The sequence below is a fragment of the Sparus aurata genome, chromosome 2 (assembly GCF_900880675.1).
Source record: "Sparus aurata chromosome 2, fSpaAur1.1, whole genome shotgun sequence".
NCBI lineage: Eukaryota > Metazoa > Chordata > Actinopteri > Spariformes > Sparidae > Sparus > Sparus aurata.
The window spans coordinates 14,305,076-14,327,428 of record NC_044188.1 but is presented as its reverse complement, the minus strand read 5'-3'; the positions used below and the strand labels follow the sequence as shown (position 1 = coordinate 14,327,428).

At 41.3% G+C, this 22,353-nt stretch overlaps 1 protein-coding gene across 2 annotated transcripts in view; it reads right to left on the bottom strand.

Annotated features, from left to right (window-relative positions):
* LOC115576368 (protein jagged-1b) overlaps positions 1-22,353 on the bottom strand; it is a 49,814-nt gene that overhangs the window by 11,342 nt on the left and 16,119 nt on the right. For both annotated transcript variants that reach the window (XM_030408947.1, XM_030408955.1), the window contains exons 3-8: positions 10,558-10,615; positions 5,380-5,628; positions 2,935-2,995; positions 2,138-2,268; positions 675-794; positions 445-558 (exon numbers count right to left, since the gene is read on the bottom strand). In XM_030408947.1, coding sequence (XP_030264807.1) covers positions 445-558; positions 675-794; positions 2,138-2,268; positions 2,935-2,995; positions 5,380-5,628; positions 10,558-10,615 — 733 coding nt within the window. The remainder of the gene's footprint in view (positions 1-444; positions 559-674; positions 795-2,137; positions 2,269-2,934; positions 2,996-5,379; positions 5,629-10,557; positions 10,616-22,353) is intronic.

The following is a 22,353-nucleotide window of genomic DNA, read 5'->3' as shown; positions in this document are numbered from 1 at the left end:
AGACACATTTCCGTTATGCCTGCAATAATGAACAATAAAGTTTTCAAATCTTTGAATGAATAAAAAAACACCCCTAGCTCACAGATTAATCTCAGTCGATATTAAATCAATAAATTGTATTAGAGATTCTCCACATAACCTTTTTTGGTAATGTCAGTATGTGTGAAAATGCATACACACACAGCGCACACAGACACAAAGCCAGACGGAGGGCGAGGCCGACCGCTGATTGCTGCTGATACTGTTTGTGTTCAGACTAATTTAGCTTCCGCTGCTGGATTGATTAGAGTCACTCACTGGCTTTGATCCAATAACAACCAATCACACACAATCTCACACCATCCAGCCCCTTAGCTCAGAGCTGTGTGTTTCCGAGAGCAGTGTGTGTGTGTGAGAGTCTGTGTGTGTGTGTGTGTGTGTGTGTGTGTGTGGCTTGACAATCACCATCAGCGCAGGTGTGTCCGGTCCAGCTGTTGGTACAGATGCAGCTGAAGCCTGTTGGGTCTTCCACACAGGTGGCGCCATTGACACACGGGGATGACAAACATGCATGTTCCACTGATGAAAGGGGATAGATGGAGGAGGTGGAGGCACGAGAGAGGAGAAAAAAAGAACATTAACTGTGGCTTCCCATGTTATCTTTCATTGTTTCTTTTCAGTTGTTCGATCCTCACCAATGTCACAGTTTCTTCCTCTGAAACCTTCCTGGCACTCACACTGGTACTCGTTTGGCTCTGTGTTGGTGCAGGTCCCGCTGTTCTTACAGGGCTGATGGGTGCCACAGTAATTCAGATCTGAAACCACAAAACTGTCTGATTGAATACTGCTTTCAGTTTGTCATTTACAACACAAAACAGCAGAGAAATAAAGCATATATTGATACAGATGGATCCAGGTTAACTTCAGTTTGACTTTGTCTCTGGCAGAGAGCGCAGCAGCATACACACGCACAAGTGCGCACGCGCACACACACACACACACAGACACACACACAGTGCAGTGAGGCTGAAGTGCATCCAGGTCGGCTCAGTGTGCTGACTGTGCAGGCCAGTAGCTGCAGGGCCTGTTGTCTCCAGTGTTAAGGCTGATTAAAGCTCTGCTTTCTCTAATGATCTCCTCCATGCCCACAGTCTCTTTGTCTCACCACAGCTCTTTACAGAGCCTGAATGAATACTCAGAAAGAGCTCAGGACCCCACCTATCTGAAAGCGCCCAGCCCAGCCCCGCTCACATTCACCTTACCCAAGGCTATCGCCTTTCCTCTGCACAATACAGCGTCCCGTGGGCACTCTCTTGGCTCCCGGATCCCAGCTCCCACACCGGGACAGAGGTGGGAGGTGGGAAGCTATATTCTGGGATAATGTTGGAGGAAGTTTGCTGCAGTGTGGTGGGAAAAGTTAAAGAAGGTGAAGCCCCGAGGGAACTGTGTGTTATCTCATACAGAAGATCAGTAGGCCATCCCTGGGAAGGTGTGTGAACAACCATGGCATCTCTACGCAGATGACAAAGTCCTCTATATACTGAGTTTAGCTGTGGAGTTCCTCGTTTGTATTAAAAGTTACACAGTTAAATTAAGTGTTTGGCTCAGTTACTGATTCGTGTCTCTGTTGTAATTAGTTTGAAGATCAATGTGCAGGTTTCTTAAATCTTAGGTGCTAAAAAAAAGATATTCTCATAAGCCATAAGCGTTTATATTAAGATTAAAAAGACAACGTTTTGCATGACTGTGCCACAGCATACTGGATAGGAGGCAGTACTGAGTATGAGCAGTTTTCAGCAAAAACCTTTTCACTAGGTTTTGAGTAAAGTTTTGCAGTTTTTCATCATGTATAATTATTGGGTCAACTGGTTTTCTAACAGGATAAAACAGCTTTTGTTTTTTGTGCCTCTTTGATGAAGAAACTGATGCATCTGTGACAAAAAAATGGGTTGTGTGTGGCATGAAATGTGAAAGTATAAAGGTCAGGTTGAAATGTTAAAAGGAGGACCATGTGAGTCTGACAGCCTCGAAATAAAAAGCTCCATCTACAAGTTTGGAATGTTAAAATAAACAGAAGAATGGAAACAGACCAACAAACACAAATTAGATACCCATGTTAATACATCCAGGCTTCCTTTCATTCTGTCACATGTCTGACCTTTGTCACACAGCAGTCCTCCCCAGTTGACGTCGCACACACACTGCCAAGGCTCGGCGCAGCTTCCATACACACAGCCGGGGAACGTCATACACTGGTCACACAGAGGGCCGGTCCAGCCATAATGACACCTGAAGAGGTGAAGTGCAAAGTCCACATCACATTCACAGGCTTGATAGAAACTGTTTCAAACCAGTAACATTAGTCACTTTATGTGCAAACTTCTTCTCTTCAAATGGCTAATTAGCCTTTGGGAACATTTCTCATATTACTGTCACATTGACTGTCACTTGCTCTGGAGGTTTCTGGTCCAGCAGAGGTTCAGTAGAAAAATAGATAAATCATTTCACAGGTTAAATCCACCTTTAATTCAAAAACAGTCATTAGTATCGCATTTCGGCTTTTACACTGTAGTGTATGGCCCAAAAATACTTTTTCCCATAAGCTTACATTGTGAATATAACATCTGTAAAATGCTTGATCAATTTTTTTTAGCGTCACAAGCATCATAATTTGAGCCATTAGGTCCAAACAAATGTGGAAAGTCTAAAGGAGCTGCAAAACTAAATTATTTCATCCCTATTCAAGTTAGCTGGGTGCTAAACTGGAAGTTAGCCATCTCGCTCTATGGGCCCCACAGTATTGAAGATCAGGGTAATTTCATATCCAGTGGGTCAAGATTTTTTTGGCTTCAAAATGCCACTGAGTAGTTTTGGAGGAATGAAAAGGGAGGCATAGTGGCTGAGACAGAGACACCATCCACTATCCACAACGTTGCTTTAAACCTCCTGACTTACTTGCATTCTCCAGGTTCAGTGCAGAAGCCGTGGACCTGATGACACCCCTGCTTGCACACCGCTGTGAAAAAACATACACAAAGAGAGAGCTGTTAGAGACATCACATCAGTAATTATGAAACAGAAATGAAGCCAAGCTGAGTTACACGACGTTTAAAGCTGAGATCAACCCTGAATATAGTTAGACAAAAATCCAAAACAGTTGACTGAAAAAAACCCAGATATCACCAGATATACAAAGTGCACGCTTGAGAAACCTCATAAAAAGTTGGAATGTGTCTTCTTAAAAAAATCTCACACAAGCTCTTCAAAAGTTTCCAGGTGGAGAAAAACTCCCTGAACTTCATCGGGATCATTAACCTGCAGGGGGTAACAGAGGGACCCCTGGCTAATTTTTCAGACTTCCTGCTTCTCTGCAGTCCAATCAGCGACCCGCTGAGGAGGAAGTGAGACGAAGTGAGGATGTCCGTCAACTAGCTGCGTGTCCTTCAGGGTTCCCATGGTTTCCACTCTGGCTTCCTCCATTCACTTTTTACCATCGCAACACGATGGCAGCGCTCCGAGGTCACACAGTGAGGTCGTCCAGCTGATGAGTCACAGACAGACGGCGAATAATCCCCCGTAACACATACACACACACACACACTCTCACACACTGTCCGCTAAAGCTAACAGATGTACAGGAGTGTGTCAGTGTAACAGATCCTAAAGCTGTCAGTATTGACATTAACAGGAGTGGATGTGTGGACTTATGTGCGCTGATCCTTGGGTTTGATACCATCAAACGTGTGGACGAGCACGAGGCTGATCTTTACTTCCATGCGTGTGTGTGTGTGTGTGTGTGTGTGTGTGTGTGTGTGTGAGAGAGAGAGAGAGAATCCAAAACAACACATCTACTACTTAAAGCTGATGGTGCTGGTTTGTGGGTCAAGTTTATTTTAACAGCTCTTAATCACAAAAACAATTTCAGGGGCCAACGTTTGAAAGACACTCTCATGGAAAAACCTTTTAAGAAACATTGGAAGGGATCACTTAAGAGGAAACCCCCTGTTGGACAGTGGAAAAATAAATGGAAAGTGAAAACATTCTTTAACTTTTCTCATCACTGGCTTCAAGTTATCCTGAGGGAAATATTAGCGGAATTATGATCTAGCAACACACATTTTTTCCCAAGTATTCATGCATCATTTTGGAGTAAACCTTGGTAAGCAAACCAAGATTTAAAGGTTTACCAACTAAAGGACAAACAAGCTGAGCAATGGATGTTAGAAGATGAAGATCCTTCCCTGTCAGTTCACCTTTTTAAGCTGTTTAATGCAAGTTACACACCTTAGATTGAAGAATAGTTTTTACTTTTCACTCTAAGGTCTCCACCATGTGAACACTTGTTTGACTTGTGTTAAAGGTCAAGTGTTGTTATCATATTATTTTTATCTCTTACATCGATAAACCTGTTTTTCTTCATTTTAATGTGTTTAATTCTATTGTAAACCGCCCTTGAAAGCACTCTGATCAATATCTGGTTTTAAAAAGTTGTACTTTGTTTTTACTATTCCACATAGTTTTCCTTTCCTTTCCTTATGGTATTAAAGTCAGTTAACATATTTCTTTTTTTATCATCCATCACAGCAAACATCAAGTCTGCATTTGTTTTTCTCGGAACTACATTATTGTTATCAGGCAACTTATTTATCATATCTATTATCACATTACACTGGAATAGTTCAGCATTTATGGACACGCACTTTTGTCTCTTACTGAGGGTGAGATGGGTAAACTGTTTCACCTGTTTCATGGATGTACAGTAAATATGAAGCCACAACCAACAGAAAGTTAGCTTAGCTTAACACTGAGACAGGGGCTAGCCGGGCCCCGTCCAAAGGCAATAAAAATCCACCTACCAGCACCTTTAGAGCTCACAAATTAACACGTTGTATCTTTTTTCGTTAATCTAGATAAAAACATACCGTAAAAGAAACTCGTTGTTGTTTGTAGCGTATGTATTTCTGATGGCATGTCTTGTCGTCACTGGGATAAAGTCTAGTAGGTCGTCCCTGTACTGACCTGCCCAGAAACTGGTGGACTCGTTACATTTATCAACAAACAGTGGCGGACTCAGGCAGTTTTTTAATTGAGAAGACAGACTATAAGGCATATTGTCATGCTGTCTTGCACATTGGGCCACAGTCGGGGGCTTTAAATGATGATTAATCTACCACAGGAGCATCAGTGGGCACATGTGCTGTGCTCTTTCAAACATAGAAGCACCAGGGGAGGCAATTGATCCTGTAGGGTTTAAGAAGTAAATCATTTGTTTTGAGTATTTTGCAGCTCTTAAAGTATTTAAACCAAACAAAACTAAAGACTAGAACTCACCATATCAATCAATCATACATTTTCCAAACTTTTACATGACATATAGTGTGGGCAAGTTTCCTCTCTCACCCTCTTTGCACTCGGGTCCTGTCCAGCCCTCCATGCAGACCTTGGAGCCGCTGGGGTCACAGTTGAAGTGGCCGAAGAAGTCATTGCGAGCCCTGCAGAACTTGTTGCAGAAAGGTCCGTAGTAGTTTGAATCGCAGCGGAAGCGAAGCCGGTACTCCAGGCTGAGAGTCCGTCCATGGTGACGGTATGTCTGCCACTGCTCACCGGGGTTCAACATGGAGGACAGGAGGACTCGCTCAATCAGCTGACCTGAGGGAAGAGGGAAGCAGGAAAGGCTTTTTGAGAACACTGGACAAAAAAATCAATCAGGATTGCTTTAGACTTCTTGCTGCTTAGCATGTGGAGACCTTTTAAACAATAAGTTTTAAGACATAACAAACTTCTTTTAAACATGTAGTAAAGCTTGGATCCCATAATCAAAGGTGTTTTCAACAGGGTTTTCTGCAGCATCGATTCATTAATCTGGCATTTTGTTTTCCACAATTTTACTTAAGACAGGTCAAAGAGAAAGGCACATTTTCACATTTTTCTCTGTCTGGAATTTCTTAGATATATGTATCTGTCGATGGAGACGAGGACCAGAGAGAAGGGGACACCAGAGAGCCTGAACACCAGAGCGGACCAGACGAGGCCTGGGGGCAGCGCTCCTGACCCCCGGAGGGGATTTCCCAGAGGCACTGTCATCCCCACCTCAGCTATAATCTCCTCTGACAGGGTATTAACACACACAAAGCACTGAGAATATGTGTGTGCGTGGGTATATCGGTGTTTCTCAATGTATGTACGTGTGCATTACAGAGACGGTGGTGATGATACAGGGAAAGATTGTGAGATAGTAGCACAGAAAAGGACGGCTTGTTGGGAGTAAGTCAGCGATGGACTGAGGAAGGGTGTGTGTGTGTGTGTGTGTGTGTGTGTGTGAGACAAACAGAGACAAAGAGGAAGGGAGGCAGCTATTAGCGCACACACATTGCAAACCGCCTGATGGAGAGATGAGGTCACTGTGGTTTGACACAAAGGAATGAAAACAGGGGCACATATTGGCCAGTGTGTGTGTGTGTGTGTGTGTGTGTCTGTGTGTGTGTTTAAGAGAGTAAAAGTGGAGTGGGAACACAGCGGACACTCCAGCGGCCTCCGCCTGTAGTCAATTCTGTGGGCCCGGTTTCCAAACACTCATCACGCTACTGCACTGCATTGTGGGTTTTTCATTATCTTATGACTCTGGCATGTCAAAGGGCTAATTTCATCATCACCATTGCTCTGCCATATACAAACAAGCGAGAAGATGTAGAAAACAATAACCACATTATCAGGCAGCGCAGCGGGTGAGGTGTATAACAGAGTCTGATTTCCTCTCTAATAAGATTAGGTGAGACGGCACAATGACAAGTGAGCACAAGACGAGACAAAGATGGAGACAGAGAGAGAGAAAAGCTTAAATATTAGATGGCACGAACAGCAGCAACTTTACAGCAGAGCAAATATAAGCAGCCGACACTTGGAAGATTGTGTCTGCAGGTATCAAAAACACATAAATCTCTTTCTTCAGCCTCTGGTGATTGTCCCCCGCTGCTGGCTGTGAAGTGCTTGCCCTTGACAGGAGCTGAGAAACCACTGCAGGAGAGAAAACGCCTCCTTTTTGACTTCCCTCAACCGACAAATCAATACAGTAGACCTATGGAAGACAATAGATCAGCTGGATAGCATTCATGTCTCCACTATGTTCGATGTACGTGTGTTTTTTCCCAGTGCAGGATGCCCCCGATGAAATTATCCTCATCTGGATAAAGGCACTAAGTCTAAACATGTGTTTTGAATTTTATAGACAAGCTGGACCTGATTATAATGCTTCTTAATATTGAATTTCACTCTCTCTCTCCGTCGGTGGCGGCAATTTTGTGGCTATGAGTGCTATGTCAATACAGTTGAAACGTGGGTGAAACCAGCAGCGAATCCACTCTCAGAATGACCCTATAAATATGCGCACAGAATGGAAAACACAGAAAATTAAACTGCTGCTATTTTTAAGGTAATTATGGGTCATTAAAACACTCTACTGGTGAAATTAAAAGCATTTTTTTAAAGAGTGGGAGTCCATTTTGTTGTTGCGTGAGCGTGATGGTCTTGTCACTGGTTTAATCGTCTGTTGGTGGTTCTAATGTCCTGAGATATGTAGCAATACGCCAACAAACACAAAGGAGAAGAGGATTGTTTGCAATGTAGGATTCAAATTCTTTCATACAATCAGCTGTGCAAATGTTTATAAAATGCATTCAACAAGTTTGTGAAGCATCAAACATACACACAATGTGTTGTGGTGAGAAACAGGGAACATAAACATGGAAAAAACTTCCACTTCTGACAAGAAAAACTCCACAATGGGCCTTTAATTGCTGAGATCTGGTGGCAACGTTGCCAAAGAGAAGTCAGGCGGGGCAAGACACAGAGATCAGACAGGTTTTAAACGAACCTCCAGGGGCCGTTTCACCACTTTAGCTACATTCAAGCTGTGATTTGTAACATGAAATGATTTCCTCTTGCTCATTATCTCCCACGACAGCAAGCAGCTTGTATTGTTTTCACCGTGTGTGTGTGTGTGTGTGTGCTGTTCTGACAAAAATATGTTCCTGGAGACACCTAGTCCAGCGGGGCCCAAGCGACTCTGAGTACATTGCCAGGTGTCTGTAGACAGATTTTTGTCAGCGCGATAGCATCACAACCGTGCAGGATTCAGTCAACAAACTTTACGGTTGTGTAGTTGAGATCAAAATGAATGCCAAGTTCAAAAATGGGTGCAGTCTGACCCATGAGTGCTTGGTACTGATATAATTATGTACATAGTGATGAACACTGGGTCAAAATGTCAACATACTGACAGATGTGGCGGCCGGTTTGATCTCTTGACAAGATGGTTTGACACATTTCACCACTAGACATGGATCTCAAGTGTGATCTACTGTATGTGTTATAACATGTTTTCTTTTAATAAAAGTCTTTCACTGAAATGTATTCTTATAGCTGAAAATCTTCATGTTTTATGTTATAAAACAAAAATGCTGAAAAGAAATTATCATCATTTTTAATTCATGATGTCTAATATATGATTCTTTTCTTTTTACATGATTATGGTCTGCCCATTTGGTTAAAACTTCTGTTCATTTCATGTTTTGCTTCTGGTTATTTACTTTCTTAGCCTTTTGCCAAATCACGCTTTACCTTTACATTAGTCGTGTCTGTTACATTGTGGTTTCTTGTCATCTCCGGCCTCATTCGTTTTACTTCTGTTCCCTGTGTTGCTTGTGTTTTGTTTTCCTGTTGGCCAATGTGATTGTGTTCCCTGATCCAGTTAAGTGTTGTCATATCCAATAAAAATGAGGACCAAAGCTATGGAAGTAAGACCGGCATTGTACTAAACTTATTATCCTCTAACAGGCAAAGGTACAATCCTGCAAAATGATCACTAGCTCCATTTTGTTTAAACTCAGTGAAGGTCAGACTCTTGGTGCTTAAAGGAAACCATATTTTCTCGCTATTTCCAAGGACTGTTTCAGAAGGTACAGTCGTGCTGGGTAATCCTTTCTGATTAGCGGCAGGGCCTGATAAGTCCATTCAGACTGCTACGGGACGCCTGTGTTTGGGCTGAGCTAAGCTGCTGGCCTAGTGAACGGCTTTAGACACAATGTAAGGGCTGTCAGGAGCTCAGGTGGAAGCGACAGATGATGCAAACAAGTTGTAAGAGCAGCGCTGGAGGGCAGAGGGAAGGAGAGGATGGAGAGACGAACACAGAAGAGGAGAAGGATCACTGGTGCAGCTCCCAGTTTCTCATTATCTCAGCCATCTTTTGGATAGGACTGGGGACGGCGGGATGAAAGGGACGACTGTGGTATGACAGGAATGAGGAAGGCATAGGAACATCTGTCTCCATCTGTGTGTGTGTGTGTGTGTGTGTGTGTGTGCACGTGTTATGCTTTTTATAGCATGCAGCTCACATTCCCTGTCACAGAGCTTTTCCCGATTATGAGTAGAAACAACAAGGAGACGAGCAGGAAATTAAAGGGCCTGGATAAAAAGACTTTCGAGTCACATATGATCACAGACACAAAGACAAAGGGGATATTTTCACATTGTTCCACCATGTTAAACCACACTTACTTGTAAACAAGCTCTCATGAACCGTTTGCCTCCAGCGAAAAGTTGCTTGTTGAAAACTAAACTTACAGGTAATATAGATGGAATATGTTTTTCTTGGAAAGACAAAAACTGCAATGCCAGGTCAAAATAAGGGAAAGGCCAGAATCTGACTTTTTGACATCCGTTTAACTGATAATCAATAGCTATACCATAGATATTAGTGATTTTTCAAAATAAACAACATGTAAACTTCCCAGGACAAAACCGAGTCCAGTGTTTGGACCCCAACTAGTTAAAGCTAACTTAAGTATAAGCTACTAGCATTTTCCAACCCGTTTCCTGTTTAAAAAAAAAAATATTGAGCCTCAAATATCTTATTTATAAGAATTATAGAATGAAGAAGGCAGCGGCTAAATACAATCATACTGGGGAAGCAAATAAACACAGACTAATGACGCTAAAAGCTTACCTAGCTTAGATGGCATAAAAGCCTGTGGGTCAGTTTTTGACATATTCATCAAAGTCCTCAAATCTAATTACACTATTTAACATTTGCCTACTTCAAAAAACAAAAAGGGAAATTTCCAGGTACAACAAAACAGTGGTTAAAAACCAAACCACCTTGACTCTAACTAGCTAGTTAAAGCTAGCCGGAGTGCAGTCAGCGCGAGCATTAGCTAAAGTTTATTCTACGGCTTTTTTGACCTCTTCCCTGTCATTAAAAAATCTAATTTGATGCTTGTGCATCATAGTAGTTGAGTTGTTATTCCACATTATTAAGGTAGCGAGTAAACAATCATCATGGAGAAAAAATTGTAAAACCAACTGGTCATGCTAAAAGCTAACTGTCTTAGGTTTAATCTCCCTCAGATCGATCAAACATAGCAAGCAGACAATGCCTGTGGAGGAGGATTATAGACCTATGCATTTAAAAACACAAATTCTTTCTTTTTCTTACTTTCCTTTTAATGTATTCAGCCTCCCTTTCTTTTACATTCCTGCGTACCTAAAGGCACAGAGACACAAACACACACACTGCAGCTTCACCTGATTCTGACGTGTCGTTGTCGTGGTCCATTGCATCTAACACCAGAGAGAAGGACTTCTGTGAAAGTAAAAAAACACACAGAGAAAACATCTGTCAAACATTTGCCACTGATACCCTTGACTCACTTTAATATTACAATAAATTACAAAATATAATTCTGTAATCCTTCACAGTTTCATCGATTATCTGAGGGGATTTGTTCGCTTCCAGTTGATCTTCACCGTAACACCCTTGATGTTTGTTTTTGTTGACGAAGGCTAAATAGAAGTTTTAATCGTAGAGGTGGGAGGTTTTTGGGACTTTTTCTGATATACTGAAGTACCCGTTCCTTGTTGCAAATATCAGTGCTTGAACATTAATGGCAAATTGGCTTCTTTTAAAATTAATGGGTTATAATTGGCAGGTTTACCACAAGTTATACAAACAAACAAAAAACAGATGAAGAGCGACAGAGCTGTAACAGGTAGGAATCTACTTTCTTTTCTTATTAGGGTAAAAAAATGCACATAACCTCCGTAAATGTTTGCATCCGCCATACATAATGCATAATCCATAAAATAATGAATGTCCTTTATACATAATGCAGTAGGTGGATTCAAATGAGGCACTGAAAATCAGTGGTGGAGGACGCCCTGAGATATTTTACTGAGGTAAAAATACCAATCATGCTGTATAAAAATACTCCACTGGAGTTTAAAGTCCTATAATCACAATGATTATTATGTAAAAAGTGCAAAAGTGTTTGCAGCAAAATAAAATTCATCATATTTATCGTATACTGGAATATTTTAATGATGTCATGGTCAAGCTAATTTAAAAAACCGTACATACCATTGTACAAACCAATGAAATCCTTTCTTTCAGCTCAGTCTCGGTCAAAATGGGAGAAAACCTTATAAATTCTGTCTCACAGTATCTAATACTGTACAACAACTGACTATGAGTACCTCAATAACCAAGTTGAGGACAGTACTGGTGTGAAAAGGCTTTTAAGTAAAAGTAAAAGTCAGAACTGAACTTGAGGAACACTCAGTCCACCACTGTGGAAAGTGTGTGTGTGTGCTTCTTTGCCCCATGTCTTGAAAAAAAGGACTATCATCAGAAGTGATTCACTGCCCGAACACGCCAGGGCTGCAGCTGGGTGCTGATTCAAGAAAACCTTAACCTGCAGCCGTGCAGAGAAAAAGAGACGAGCTGATACATCAGCGCGGTGAGGGAGGACATCCAAAAAAAAAAAACCTGTTCAATTTAATGAACACACTCTCGGACCAGGTTCTTTATTATTTACTCTCCGACAAGTCTTCCAGACTAATCCTGGATAGATGGGTCGGGTTGTTGCATGACTAAATCTAGAGATTTTATTAAAATTCATAGCCTTGTGCAAAGATAAAATCAGCCTATCTAAGGCCATCCTGCGGCAGGGGACTCGGGCATAAGCTGGACATCTTCAAATGATGACTTTGAGCATGCAGAGATATCACACTCTGGAGAGATAACAGAGGACAGGTGTTCTGATGCATTTGTTCATCCTATGGACCAGAAATGAATAATTCAGAGCAGCACCTTCTCCTACAACTCCTCTCTCCCCATCCATCCATCGCTCCCTCTGAGAAATGCACCAGCGCCTGTCATGTAAATGGGTGAGGTTTCTCCTAAAGGGCTGCATGGATGTGTAGTCACGTCTTCTGCGGTAAGAGCGCGCCGCCGGAAGGGGAGGAGAGGAAGGGAAGCAAGTGATGGGCACAGGAGGTGAGTGAGGTGTGAAGTCAGCGAGAGATGGATTCGGGGGGAGGTTAAAGGCGGGAGGCTGGCAGCAATGCTAACGTAAGCTAGAGGCAAAAAGAAGTCACGCAAGGAGGAGAAGAGAAGATGAAGGGTTGCAGTGAAGGTGCAAAATGTTAGGGGAGGGAAAATTGGTGTGTCAGAAAGCACTGAGTCAGCTCCAAGTGGAGGCACGTCCACTACATCTGCAACAGATGGGAGGAAAAGGTGAGCAGAGTGACTACAAAGGAGAAAAGGACTGAGAAAAAAGGGATAATTATGTGGGAGTATGTAAAAAAAAAAAAAACTGGGCAGAGAAATGTTGGAGGCTGTGGTGGACTAACGATTTGCAGGACTCCCGGAGTTTGTCAGATCTCCAGATATGTGACGGAGAAAGAGAACAAAGGGGTCAGAGGGAGGTGGAACCAAACGATGATGAGATAGAAGAGAAAAGATCAGAGCAGGGCGCAACATAAAGGCGAGGTGATAAGATAAGGAAAACGGTAGTGAGGGGGAAGTGGAAGAAAACCCACACACACACACACACACCCCAACACACACACACACACACACACACACACACACACACACACACACACATACACACAATACTTAGAAGACATGGTGCTAATGAGATGTGCTGGTCTGCAGAGGGCTCGCAGCCAGTTCATTAAGGCCAGCAGATAGCAGGTAGCCAACAGATGGACCAGCTGGAGTCATTAAGCTTCAGCTTACAACTCGCACCTGAAGTAAAGCTCAGCATTCACGCTTTACTTTGAAATAACATCACTGAAGAATCAGTGCTGTAATGGTCCAGTGTTTACTGTCTCATGGTGTGGTTGCAGATTGCAACCAACTGAACATTCCTCACCTCACCCTCTCCTACAGTAGCAGCTTTGTCTGTTCTGGGCTACTGAAGAAAAATGATGGTCCAACATGGAAGGTACAAGTTTTGCATTGCACTCCTGTGAAACCCAAGATGTGCTTTAAAAACAAATCGATTCAGCAAAACCTGACATTTTGTCTTTTTTTACTTTGTCAAAATCTGGCATCTACATTACCCACAATGCAAATCAAGCAGAGATGAGGATTGGGCTGTGATCAATTTAAGCACGATTTCCCTCAGAATTCAACTTAGAGCAGATACGAGCAACTTTCATTTTTGTTGATTCTGGCAGCCACTGTGGACAAAAGCCGTACGAGCAAAAAAAACCTTGCGTCAGTAAGCTCTTGATCTGTCCACATACATTTGTTTCTAAAGCGAGTGACAGAAAGGTACAACGTATTTTTTATAATATTTTTCCATTTCAAACACAGCTGTTCGCAAGATGCATAGCAACAAGGTAGCTTGATATCTGATCTGACATTAAAGAGGCACTATATAGTTTTGGAGAAGAAAATTCCAACAATATTCACAATATCAATGAGGTAATAATACAAACTCATAAATACTCATCTTTTCCATAATTCAATAAACAAGCTGTTCTTAGAGGAAAACAAGGTCCTCAGAACAATGTTTGAAGCTAGAAAGGTGGCAGGGTCCGCCACATATAAACACAAAGTAAAACAGTATGAAACTGTGTTGTCCTTAAGGTCAGTTTGCTTATTCAGTTTATTCAGTCATGAAAACAAAGATAGTTTGTTTATTTAGTTTGTTTTGGTATAAAAAATATATATCAATGAAGATCTTGCTCCAGTGATTAAAATGTCTTTCCCAAAACTACATCATCGTGCCCCTTTACGAATAATTACAACGACTATAAAAAAATTGCCAATCTTCTCACAGATGGTCTTGTTTTTGCTCATGTAGATTAGATTTTAATAACATTAAAAATCACAGAGTACCCTTGAGTGAGTTACTTTCCACCACTGTATGGAGTTAGTCAGCACAATGTCTCCTGCAGAAGATTAAATTCTGCTTCAGTTGAGGTGATTTTAGGATTAGAGCGGTTGTGACGAACTGTCCGCGACTACAAAATACACACACAGCATTACTTCACTGTTAGCTTGCGCTCAGACCTCGTAGCCTTATCATCTCTACAATCGCCCTCTACCTCTTCCCTCACCCTTCCTCCCATCCTCTGTGCACGCCTCTCCCTCTTTCTGCCCGCATCTCCTGCCAACTGTAACTTCAGGTTAAGACCTGTGGGAAGTCCAGAGCGTTTTTCAAGTCTGTTCTTTTCTCTTCACCCCTTCACCCACACGTGCGCACAGCCAGGTGAGTTATGATATCGTCATCGATACAGGAAGGGTGTATCTGCGCTAAGCCCTGTAGCCAAGGTCGAGGTCAGGGGTGAAGCAAACAATGGTTACTGAGTAAAAATCACAACAATAACCACTGATAAGACTCGGAATATGTGTGTAAAAAGATTAAGGGAATCACCTCCAATAAACGTTTCCTGACAACCTTTCCAAAACACACACAGACACACACACACACACACGGACACCATAGCGATTTCTTTTGCAATCACTAAGTCGTGTGACGTCTGGGAGACATGTGGACATGAGAGGCCAGGCGAAGGAAAGGTGACCACATAGTCTGTTTAAAAAAAACACAAGGCACAGACAGGAAAATCAGACTGTAAACATCACAAAGATCACCGATAAGATCACAGTCAACCACAAATTTTAACTTCCTTCTGTCACAAACAGCATCTCAACTTTAACCATGCCATTTGTGGATTTAATGGCTGCAGTGATGACAGCGGGGAAGTGACATAACGGGAAAGGTGTGTGTGTGGAGATGGAGAGGCAGCAGCCTCTACCAAAACAGTGACGAGGAAAAAAGTACTATTGTGTTTTCTTTAAAGGTTGAGAGCGAAAGATTTTTTCCCCCTGAAGAAAAAAAAGGTTGAACATGCCATTAAATCAAAATGAAAGGCGTATTTCATTAGACAGTCAAACACCTGGTCAACAGACAAACACTGCAGCTTGGTGAGCGGATACCTGGCAACTGAATGTTAACATCCCTGTGAGGGCGAATGACTTTGCAACAAACAGTTTCATACTTCTCTTTATGACATGATGCCTGAAATGCTGAATGTTACGGGCTTAATGTTACACGCATGACTGTTACTGATCTCTTCTGACTTTGGTTGACAGGCTCACACAAACTGAAATAAGCCTCTAAAATGAATCAGCGGCAGAGAGACTGAATCTCATCTTGCGGAGAACACGTCTCCATCACCCCCTGATGGGTAAACTGATTGCATATCCATCAAACTTCATGTTTATTTTCATGCGTGTTTCCTGTTAAGTTTCTGCTATACAACAAATGAAAACTGCAGCACCCTGACAGCCCAAACTGGTTTATTTGATGAGCAAATGTTTCATTTCCTCTCCTTTAACCTGTTCAGCCCGAGCGGATATTTACTCAGACCCAGTGACTATATACTTACACTTACACATCTGAACAAATATTTCACGTGTTCCCTTTATTATGATACCTTGATTATTCAAATACACCTTGTAGTTGCAGAGATACACTTTGTAAATTATAGGTGTGTAATTTTCACAGGTTGTGAATAAATTGTAGTTCTTCTCTTAATAAATCGTAGTTCCTGTCATCGGAGCAGTTTTTCTTCTAAGAATATTTTTTGATTTATAATCAAAAAGTCTGGCATTACAATTTCCAGTAGGCATATAGTATAAACAGTACACAAATACAAACTGAGAATTAGGCAGTGATGAAGTGTAACTACGTACATTTACTCAGGTACTGAACTGAAGTATAAATTTCCTCTACTTTATAATTCCACTCCAACACACTTTAGAGGCAAATATTGTACTTTTTACAACACTACATGTATTTCATAACTTAAGTTACTAGTCACTTTTCAGATTAACTCAGAGCCAAAGTAGTGTATTTATATATATATTTTAATTTTTTTTATCAGCAGTTAGATTAAAAAAGGCACTGATTCCAATAATCACAAAAATGCTGAATACTAGATCTAACAAATCAATTATCAATCAACTCTGGGTATACAAGCTGGTTTAGCTTTTCATGCATCTCAGTGTTTTATCAAATTTTGTTTACTCTCTGTACATCTTTGGATTAATTGATCATTATATGGCCATAATGATCAGGATTTTGCATATTTTCCTTTTGCTAATCTTCCATCATGACTCCAAATTGAATATTATCATGTTCTAAAAGGTCATTTCAGAAATCCAAGATCCCAAAAGGATCCTGTTTACTAACCTCAAGGTGAAAAGCAAAATGCTCTAAAGTTTTAATATACTAATTCCAGAACATGACATTGTCTTCAACGATATAGAATCTCGACAAGCAAGTTTGTTTTCTCGACTGTGGACCATTTAAGACACGTTGACATGTCATAGCAGCAAAAACCACAGGTGGAACAAATCAACATTAACGATGTCTCTGGTCCAGCAATTAATCCAAGTCTTACCATTAGCGAATTAGTTACACCTGTGTTTGACAAATCAAAACACCTACCGTGAAAAAGGTCATGGCCACGTGGGCCATTTAAAGCAACATTATGTAGGAATAGGCAGATTCTGAGTGCAACACCGTTGTGGTGAATAAAAAATCGTCAGACGTAATGTAGGAGCGAAACACAAACAAAACTCATCACGTCATAACAATATTATGTGTTGGAAGCTTTTGTGTTAAAGTAAAGTGTTATATATTGTGTGTATGAGAGGAAGACAGAGAATGAAGCCGAGTTATTTGAACCCTGAAACCTCGATGTAGACTGTTGTGTTTGGTTGGACTCGTTCCCTGAAAAGAGGACACTGGATTGAACTCTCTGGTGCATTTTTAGCTGCATCTACACTTGTTTAATTATTTAGCGAGGGTAATAAATATAAACTGAACAAGAACACTCTTTCTTGTATACTTCCTGTTTAAATGCTCTCCATAACTGTTTACAGCTGTGTGTAACACTGTGTGCGACATATCACTATTTCAATTTGTCCACAGAATATCTGATATGAGTAATCAGATACATGTTTCAGCTGTTCACTGTACTGCAGCCGGATATTTTTTGAGTGTACAAGTGGATATTTGATTAGCTCTGTAATGCCCATAAATCACATCTTGTCTCTCCATCTCAACCACTTCCACTCTGCAGCAGTTTGCAGTGATTTCCTTTCATATCTCTGTGAGTTCAGGTCAGGTCCTTGCACAGAAAGCAGCTCATTTTCAGTCAGATCTCACTCTGATAGTTGCCAGTCATGCCATGTGCAGATGGTCTGAGCCTTTCATGGCTGGAGAAGGAACTGTTCTTTTACAAAACAATCAAAAAAAAAAAAAAAAAAGACAAGACAACATCAAAACTAAAAATAAGTCCTGATGATGAGTCGTCCCTTCCCTCAGGCTGGAGGCCGTCTGGTCGTCTGGCCCCGTCCAATCGCCTGCAGCCTCACGCCGGTCTAACAGCGGTAAAGCTCAGGATTAGAGCGAGCTATGCTAATTCAAACCACCGTACAGACATTAGCGATGGCATGTTAAATTCGATTAGATGAAGGTTTTAAAAAAAATCTACCATATTTTCCATCCTACGAACTCCACTGCCTCATCCACTGCTCCACTTTCTCAGCCTGACCCCTCACTCTCCCTCGCTCCCTCCCTCCCCGATTCCATGGATGCCCCTCTCTCGCCCCCCTGCCATCCCTCCATCTCTCCCTCTCTCTCAGACATGGGCAGGGTAGGATATCCCGACAAAGCCAGGCTGTACAAACACAGCTCTACGACAGGAAGGACTCCCAGCCCTGAGAGAGGAATTTCCCCTCAGAGCTCACACACTAATGCATACATACTTCCACGCACACGCAAGTCAGACACACACTGTCAGGCATCCAATATTACCCAGGTTGCTTTATTTTCCATATACAATGCTTTCATTCAGCCCCGAAAATGTTAGTCTACGTAGCACAATGGAGAGTGTGGTAGACGAAACGCGTCATTTATCATTTCAGACAGCAGGATCTGGTGCTTTAATCATTTAACAATAGCTACCATCCTCGACAAAACACTTTATTCTATGTGTCTGTAGTTTCCTAATGATTTCATCTGAGTTTGAAAGCAGGGGTCTCAAACTCAGATTAGCTTGGGCCCACTGCTGGCATAGTCATCTCGTAGGACAGCCACTTCTGCGTTCGATTGCTACAAGACAGCGCAATATTTCTGAATCATGATCATTTGTGTATATTCGAGTTACTCATGCATAGTTTCTGGCTAATGTTAGCGAGCAATGCACCACACCAGGGACTCCGGTACTCTCTCTTCTTTTCCCCCTCTCCTCTTACCTAACGTGATGTCCAGCTCAGTCAGCACTCAATATTACAGTAAACGACCGACAATGGAGTTCATCTCCGTGGATCACTGCTGCAGTCAGGTTGATAAACAGGAGTGAGGATTAATCCACAAAAGTAATCTCCGAGCTCTCTCAGAGCAGAATCTGCTTCCAGAAGATGATTTCATGTTCTGCTGTCCCGCAGTGCAAGTAATTAACCAGGATTCATTAACTGAGATGTGCAAATTGAGCACTCTCTATACTCTCCATATAATTATCACCAAATGACGTGTTTTTTTACCCTCAAAACATTCATGGAAATGATTAGGTAATCAGGAGAAGAAATATAAATGGTTATCTGACAAGTCAGTTACACAATTAAGATGGAATGAACGTCAGACAGTTCCTCAGTCAACAAAATCAATTGAGCTCTAATTTATTTCTACTGATTGCTTCTCTGTATCCGTCACTACCTCCTTTATTTTCTAACTTTGTTTTCCTTCCTTTTCTTTGTTTGTCTTGGCACACATTGAATTATTTATCCATTCTTTGTTTTCATCAGCAACATTCCCACTACATTTCCATGTTTGCGATTATGCTAGTGCTTATGATAATGAGATGGGCGTGGCATTGCATGTGCAGAACTGTGATTAGTTCAGGGTGTGGAGCTGTTTTAAATTCAAACATTTAATTAATTTCATGAACTGACCTGTGATGAATGAAAAAAATGAAAAAAAATTTTCTTACCTTCTGATTTAATACTCTACTTTAATTATCTAACTAACATTACAATCTATATGTTTGAGGCATCTGATAATCTTTTACTGCCTTGTTCCAGTTTGGAGCTCCACAGCTAATCAAACAGTAGAAATCCAAACATAAAGTTAAATCAAATCACAGGGCTGAACTCATTAATATCACGTAAAGCTGAAATACACTAATTAAACAAATGCACTTCAGCCTTTATGCACATAACAAGAACATAAGTGCACTCAGGCAGTAAAATCTTGTACGAACACGCACAAACGAGCAGATGACTAATTGACGATTAAACATTCGCTTTGTCAATGATGGAGAAAATTCAATTAACTGCAAATGTTTCACACAAGGCTCAATATTCATAATCCGCAGCAGAACATTTGCTGTTTTCGTACACCTGCCAACTCTCACCCTTTGCATCGGAAAGCTCGAGTAATTACAGGCTGCGCTCACAAACACAAAAGACACAAACATGCAAACGGTTGACATGACAGCAGCTGTGCCTGCGCCGGATTGGACGGCTGACACCTCACCTGCACTACAGATTAGTAGTGGAGGTAACCACAGTAACAATGCCATTATTATTCCAGTGGTGAAGCACTACAGTGTTTTAAGTGCTAACAGTAAATATGAGAGTATGTCGAAGCGGGAACCACGTTGTCAGCTTTGTGTTGTTAGCATCAAAGTGCAAAGAAGGCCACAAAGCCGAGAATATAATAGATGTCAGATTGATTTCCGCTCCACTGAAGAATAAAATAAAATGTTATCAGGACACAGGGGGCTCCCCACAGACCCACAAACTAAGAATCCTTGTGTCAAACATGATTATTGTGTTATTGATAGATTCTTGGCCGACAATAACAAAGAAGGAAATCAATAAGGTGGCTAATTTGTGAATTTCTAAAGTCTCTGTGGATATAATCCAATGCAGGCCATCTCCCTGCACTTAGGTGGAACACACACACACACACACACAGACATACACACAGAGAGAGAGAGAGAGAGAGAGAGAGAGAGAGAGAGAGAGAGACAGCACGAGATGTGGAATTAGACCCCCGGTGTGCAGCCGTCCACCCCACCCTGCTCCCATGACCCCGTCTCTATAATTAAATGTCTCTGCGCTCGCATTCTCGACCGTCTCTTCTGTTTTTCTTTCATTCTGGACGTAATTAGCATCAGACTTTATCTTTCCCTCTCCGCCCTCACCCACTTTCCATTCAGCCACCGCCGTCAACTCCGCCACTTCCCCATCACTCGACCTTCCTTCAAACTCTGGCTCATCAGTGTTTGAGGAGGCCCTCAGATTCTTTACTTAAGAATACAGGAATGTAAAAATGTCTTCTATCACACGTCCTGCATTCAATCTCCTACATAATTGAAAGTACAAAGGTATTATCAGCAAAGTGTACCAAAAGTTTAATTTCTGATTCTGCATTAAAATGACACCTGTGACTGTTACAATGACTTACATTTTGAATACAGCTGCTTCATTGCATAAGAAGCATTTTACTGCTGTAGCTGGTCGATGTGGAGCGAGTGTTTAATGACTTTGTATATACAGTCAGGTATTAAACACTTGATTTCCACTGCATGGTACAACTCAACCTGATTTGACTGCTTGGAACACTTGTTTTTTGGGATAGTAGCTGGTACCTCACACTTCATCAGTTTCCAGACAACTGTTTTTCAGTCTTTTTTCTTGCTGCCTTCAGCCTTATCTTAAACAAAGCTTGTCTCCTTACTGTGACGAACAGCCACATACACAGACCCAAGAGCACCATGCTTTTAAAACCCTCCATAGCTTCTGTGTTTGTGTCAGGTTGAAGATGATCCCACGGCAGTTTCACACAACACTGCTATGATGAACAGCTAAGAATCCTGCCGATTCATCAAGGGGCTACCAGCTGCATGAACAACAAAACTGCACAAAGTACCAAAAGAGAGTCTGGTGCCTAAACCGAACCAAACCTTAACCACAGTATTGTCACATCATAAAACTGATTTATTGGACAACAATTATTTGGAACAATTATGGAAGGCACAAAGAAATTATGTTTCCCCGGTATTAGAGGCAGTATAAAAGTATCTCTTTTCCTTATTGTGATTGTGAATTAATAATTGGAAACATTTTGTCAGGTTCAAAATTATTGTTTTGTCCATCTCTGTCTGATATAAAATAAGCAGTTTTCACCCAATTATACACTGTTGGTATCAAGTGCTAATTGTGTTTTGTCAGCATCAAGAGTCTTGGCAGAAGATAGCCTACGTAAAAATGGCCGACTTCTGCCCTGATGGCAGCTAGCTAGCATTAATAACAGTAACATTAGCTAGCATTAGCGATGTCAGTGTTAGTTAATGTTAGCAACATTAATTTACATTAACTAGTGTTAGCAACGGTAATGTTTGCTACTGGGCATTAGCAACATTAACGTTTGCTAGCATTAACAATGCTAATGTAAGCTAGCTTTAACAACATGAACTGACATAAACTAGTGTTAGCAACAGAAATGCTTGCTTGCTAGCATTGGCAACTATAATGGTTAACTAAGCAATTTGCACAGCTAATGCTAGCTAATGTTAACATTGCTAATGCTAGCTAATGTTGCTATAAAAGCACTTCTTTAATTTTTGACAAATTATTGTATTTTTAAGATTATATAAATAATTCCATTTTTTTAAAGATTATTTCATGTTTTTCACTGTAATCTTATGAAAGTACCTCAAAAATTACATAAGTACAGTAGTTACACACCACTACCGTCTGTCCCTCTCTGTCTGTCTGACAGTCACATTCCTGCAGGGTTAATTGACTTAAACTAAACTTTGAAGAGTCTTCAAACGCTGCAGAACAACAGAGGCCTCTTGACACGACATGCCTTCATCCTCCATGTCGCTCTGCCCCATATCCATCCTGTCCTCCCATCATCCCTCCCCTCCTTTACCTCCTGCTGCTTATGATTCTCTCAACAGAGTGAGTCAGACGTTATCACACACACACCTCACTGTCTA